At 30.4% G+C, this 5,664-nt stretch overlaps 1 protein-coding gene across 1 annotated transcript; it reads right to left on the bottom strand.

The window, feature by feature from the left end:
* Positions 1-3,012: 3,012 nt before the first annotated feature.
* LOC108862496 (patellin-4) lies at positions 3,013-5,590 on the bottom strand. The gene is made up of 5 exons (XM_018636644.2): positions 5,444-5,590; positions 3,981-5,181; positions 3,770-3,894; positions 3,537-3,675; positions 3,013-3,451 (listed from the first exon to the last, which is right to left on the bottom strand). Exons 2-5 carry the CDS (start codon positions 5,166-5,168, stop codon positions 3,191-3,193), a joined length of 1,713 nt encoding a protein of 570 aa, XP_018492146.1. The 5' UTR covers positions 5,169-5,181; positions 5,444-5,590; the 3' UTR covers positions 3,013-3,190.
* Between the last annotated feature and the right edge of the window lie 74 nt (positions 5,591-5,664).

Genomic DNA, 5,664 nt, shown 5'->3' with positions numbered 1-5,664 from the left:
TCCACGCTGAATAATTTTTGTTTATATGTTTATAATTTATAAATAAATGATTTTAACATTATATTAAAAATTGGTGTACATAATTTTTTGTTTTACATAACGTTATTGGATTTTGACCCAGATAAGTAATAAGTATATGTATTTGTATTTTTAAATATTGTAGCTTGTTTAATATTAATTCTTAAGTAGCATTGTTTTGTTAATGGTATTATATTTTGAAAAATTCTTATATTTTTAAAGTGAATTAATAAAATGTATAAATAGGATGATTTAATCATATTTCATCTGTATCTTTTCCATGTTTTATTCATATTTTTTATAATCATTTAACTATAGCATAAAATTGTCAATGTAAAACTAACAATATTCAAAGTTTTGATATGGACTATTATTTAAAGTTTTAGGATATACATTTATCATGATAAATGGCCTTACGTAATAACTAAATGATCCTAATAATTTTGGACTAAGAATAACAATATACAATAATTTAAAAAAAAAATTCAGGCCCATGTCCGAAATTGTGGGAGATTTTAATGGAGATAATGATTAACCAAATTGATATATTATATTTAGATTAATAAAACTCAATTTGAATAGGTCCAAAATATAGTAACAACCTTTGAACAGTAGATAAAAGATGAAAAATCTATTTTAATAGAGTACTAGATTTTGACCCGCGGTTTCAAACCGCGGGATAATTTTTCGAAACAATCTAAATTTGTTTGATATAAATTTGTATTGTTTTATTGTATCTATATTTGGATGTTATAAATGAAACATTATACTGAGTATTTTAAAATCCGTCCCGACCCGCTGTTAAATCAACAAATTTTGTGGTCTCGTATATAATTCGGTTTAGTTTTTAATAAAAAAATATTGAAAGTTCCTATAAAACCCATAATAGATGATCCAATATGCAGTCTGGTTTGACTTAAATTATTATAGTTAGAGTATTCTAATATATATTCATAAAAGTTTAGATGAATGATGGATATATAATGAAAGTGATGTTTTAATTTTAATACTATTTTTAGTCAAACTAAATTTTCATCTTGTTGTAAGCGTAATAGATCAATATTTGAGAGGATGCATATTAAAAATGAAATATATTTGAGCATCAACAATTTATATATGTCTATTACAATTTACTGATTTATGTTTGTAAATATCATTTTCATTTATTTAGTAAGTTTACTTTTGTTAGTCACATGTTATTAGATTTTTTTGATGTTTTGTTTATGACTTATGTTAAATTTAAAAATTAATTTCATTAATCACATTAATTTTGATTTATATTTGTATTATATATTAATTTTTATTTATATTTTTCTTATATATATATAATTATATTTTACAACTAATTAAACTATTGACACATACTCTCTTGCACCAATTTATGTTTTAATGCAGTGTTTTATGATATAATTGTGTTAATATATTTGTTGAATTAGTTAATATTTGATAAATATATTGCATGTGTTTGAATAACCCGTAAAACTATGTTCGTAAAAATATCAATAATAACATGTTTCATCGTATATATATGTGTGTATATCTAATTTTAATACTCTAAATATATGAATTATATTTTTATATATTTAGTAAGGGTTTTGAAGAATTGTTTTTTTTGCATTTGGATTAATATATAGCTGTATATATAAAAATTAATAGATATATATCATTATTTATCACATTAATAATTAAAATATAATTAATTTATTATTAAATTTCGTATTAATTAAATTATATTCATTAGTTTAAAAATAATAAATTAGTTAGTTAGCTCCTTAGTTTTAGGCATAATGTATATTTAATATTAATTAAGTTAAATATAACTAATTCAAAGTTACAAATAATTATTTTTCAAAAATAAAAAGATCAAATGCTCATGTGGATTATAAATATATTAACAAAATTAGTTGATGTGATTTAACATTATTTTATTTTGTTATAATTTATTACAATTTATATATTACTTTTGGTTTATTTTGAATAAATTTTATCTTTAGTATTCACATTATTCATTTAAATACACATATATTTTAAGTCTTGATATGTTTTTATTTTATATCATAACTCTTAACTTGTTTAAAATGGTTTAAAAACTTATTTTTAATATATTATGTATGTGGAATTATAATAAAAACAAAAAAACAAAGTTAAGTATTTTTTCAAATGTTTTTAAAACATAAAATGTTTCTTATATAAATATTTAATCAAACCGATTTTCTTTTGCACATACGTAGGAATCGGTTGAATATCAAATGATATCTCATTATTAATAGATACTTGTTAGATTAAAAAAATATTATGTGATAATAATTAATGTATTTATTTAGTTGGACTGTTATTACTTTTTTTGTAGTCCAAAACATAGTCGATAAATATTGCTCATGTTTTAATAGTATTGATAGATATATATTTCAACAACTGAGTAATTTCTTGTCTAGGAAAATGTTTGTGCATCCAAAACATATCATAATCAAAATATATCATAATTCTTTCTATGCTCTAAACACACACATAAAAGCAAATATTAAATATATCATATAAATTTAATATATGATATATAATTGGGTTTTCTAAATAATATTAATATATATGTATCTATATAGTTGGTATTTTTATTGTCAATATTAAATTTTCTTTAATTATATATATATAATTGTACTTTAAACATGAGATATTATTCTTTAAATTTTTAGTTATATTTTTAAAGTTTGTTCAAGAAAAGAGTTTTAGTTTTAAAAATACAAATTTTTGGATACAAATATAGTTTTATGATACTATTAAATAAATTATTTTTAAATACAAATGCTATACTAAAAAGTTCATATGAAAACATTGAGCAGAATGCATTGAAAGAGTATTTGCATCTTCTAAATATTATTCTAAATAATTTTGTTCGGCCCATGGGACTTTTTTTTTTTTTTTTTAAACATATAAAACATATATTTTTAAAAATAAAAAAATAGATCCAAAAGAAAGTAAATCAAATAGAAATGGAAAGAGAAAAAAAAATCTCATAACACAAGCAAAAGATTGAATTTCAATGAAACAATGGCAGTATCTCTTTCTCACGTTACGTATCACTCAAAAATAATAATAATAACACCAAACTTTTCAACTGTAGCAAAAGAATATTATATCCAGAGACTGCTTAGATGATTTGCTGAAATCCTCTAGTTCAACAGGAGGACTCTGTCTTGGTTCTGTACCTGTACAGAACTCTCTTCTTCTTCTTGCTAGAGACATTGTCAACGGTGAGAACAATCTTACCAGACTCACTGTTCTTGAAACTGTTCCTGACCGGTCCTTCGTTTGATCCAATCTTCTTGTCCTTTTGGACAATTATGGTGTAAGCTCCTTCATCTGTTGGCACAAACTCTTCCTTGTAATTCACTTCCCATCCCAAAACAACAACGTCCCAAACCAATGTTCCTTGAGTCTATGAAACAAAACAAAAGCATTAGTAGATCGATCTCTTACAACTCCTGAAAAAAAGAAAGAGGTTTGGTTTGTGAGTTTCTAACCTGAGTAGCTGGAATCTCAATGGTTTCAGATGATCCAGGCTTAACAACAACTTCAGAAACCACTTCGTTTGAGAACTCAGCATCATCATCTCTTTGGAAACCACCGTACTGAACCGGGATCTCCTCTGCTGGAATGTACCTTCATCAAGCCACAATGCATAAATGTTATGATAAATTCAAAGCATACTGGGTGTGTGTGTGGGGGGGGGGGGAGGTTAGTATTGGTTGCTTACTTGAGAAGAGTCTCGGTGACATTAGCTGGACGAGTCACAACAAACTTGCTCTTGGTTCTTTGAGTTAAGAATGGAGACAAGAGAGTGCTGCTGGCGTAGAACCAGAAGGGAACATTGATGAATACCTGTAGGTCACACAAAACAATTACAGACGTCAGGAGATTGAATCAAATGAGACAGTGAATGATGATGGTGGTGAATGAGAACTCACGTTTCTGGAAACGAGTTCCGGGTAGTTGTCCTGCAAAGCTACTGTCGCGTTCTTGATGGCGACCCATAGCTCTTTCTTGAACAGTCCAGGGCAGTTTTTGAGATCATGGATCTGGAGAAGAGAAGTAACACCTCCTGGTTTCAGAACAAGCTTCTGGATTCCCTTTTCCATCAGCTGAAACCTCCATCTCAACAGATTCTCTCTGCTTTGCTCTGATCCAAATGTCTTCTGGTAAAGCTCCTCGTTACCGAAAACGCTGTAGACATTGTAACAGACCGGGCGTGATTCACGGTCCAGACCGTTCATATAAGCAGCAGAGGCAAGATCCTCCCCGAAGTCTTCCCCAAGGACCGAATCAATCTTCTGTTCCTTCCTCCATTTGAGGGTCTTCTTCAGCATCTCAAAGGCTTCATTGACTTTGAAGTCTCTTGCTCTCAAGAACTTCAAGAGGATTACATCAGTGCCTTCGGCTCCCTTGCTTGGAAGCAATGGCACTCCCCATAGCTCGATATCGTTATCCACAATCTCATCTTCTTCTTCCTCCTGCTCTACAGTCTCAGCTTTGACTTCTTTGGTAACAACAGCCTCGCTTTTCTTCTCTTCTCCTGCATCCTCAGGTTTCACTTCCTCCTTAGTGTCGACAACTTCAGCCTCCTCGGTCTTTACTTCTTCTTTGGGGCTTTCCTTTTCAACAACAGCCTCAGCTTTCGCCTCTTCGGTCACAACAGCATCAGTCTTCACTTCCTCGGTCATAACAGCATCGGTCTTGGCTTCTTCTTTAGAGCTTTCCTCAGCAACGACAGCTTCAGCAGTCTCAGCTTTCGCTTCTTCTTCAGAAACAACAGGCTCACTCTTCTTCTCCTCTACTTCCTTCTTCTTCTCGACCACCTTCACAGGAGACTCCTTCTTCTTCTTAAACAACGTGTTCTCGACAATGGCTTCCTCAAGCTTTGTCTTGAGATCGCTCAGAGCCTTCTTCTCAGACTCCTTCAAATCAGAGAAGAAATCACTCTCTTCTTTGAAAGAAGAACTCTTCTCCACAACTTTAGGCTTGCTCTCATCTTCTTCAACCTTAGTCTCTTCCTCCTCCACAACATCCTTCACTGTTGTCTCCAACTCTACCACCGCAGAGGCAATAACAACCTCTGACTCCACCTGCTTCTCCTCAACCTTAACTTCCGCAGTCATATTTATCTTTCGCCTGTTATCAAAATTCAAGAACAATACACAAACAACCTTTTTTTAGAAATCAGAAGTTGTTAAATTTGGAAATCCTAATTCTTGTACTTTACTCCCAGACCTAATTAAGTTTCTTGATTAGTTGAGATCTCAAATCAAACCGTGATTCTTGCTAAACCCTAATCAAAGACTATATGAGAAAACCCTAGGCTCCTCAAACACGTAGCGGTTCTCTGTTTCTCGATATATCAAATTGAGAACTGTATAAGAGAATTAGAAAGTACCTTAAATAAGATAAAGATGATGAGAGTTTCTACGAATCTTCTTCTTCTTCTTCCTCCTGTAACGTAGTTCTTCTAGGTAAGTTGGGTATTGAGTTGAGAAGAGGGAGGAGGAGAGGATTGAGAGCTTTATGAAGAGAGGAGAAACCCTAGTATTGGGCTGGGCCCCACCGACTTTAACCAACGGTCACATGATTGGGTCCACCTGTACAAAAAAGAAAGCA

This window comes from Raphanus sativus, chromosome 5 (genome assembly GCF_000801105.2).
Source record: "Raphanus sativus cultivar WK10039 chromosome 5, ASM80110v3, whole genome shotgun sequence".
In the NCBI taxonomy this organism is placed as follows: Eukaryota; Viridiplantae; Streptophyta; class Magnoliopsida; order Brassicales; family Brassicaceae; genus Raphanus; species Raphanus sativus.
The sequence above is the reverse complement of the archived record's forward strand: the minus strand, read 5'-3'. Positions and strand labels throughout refer to the sequence as shown.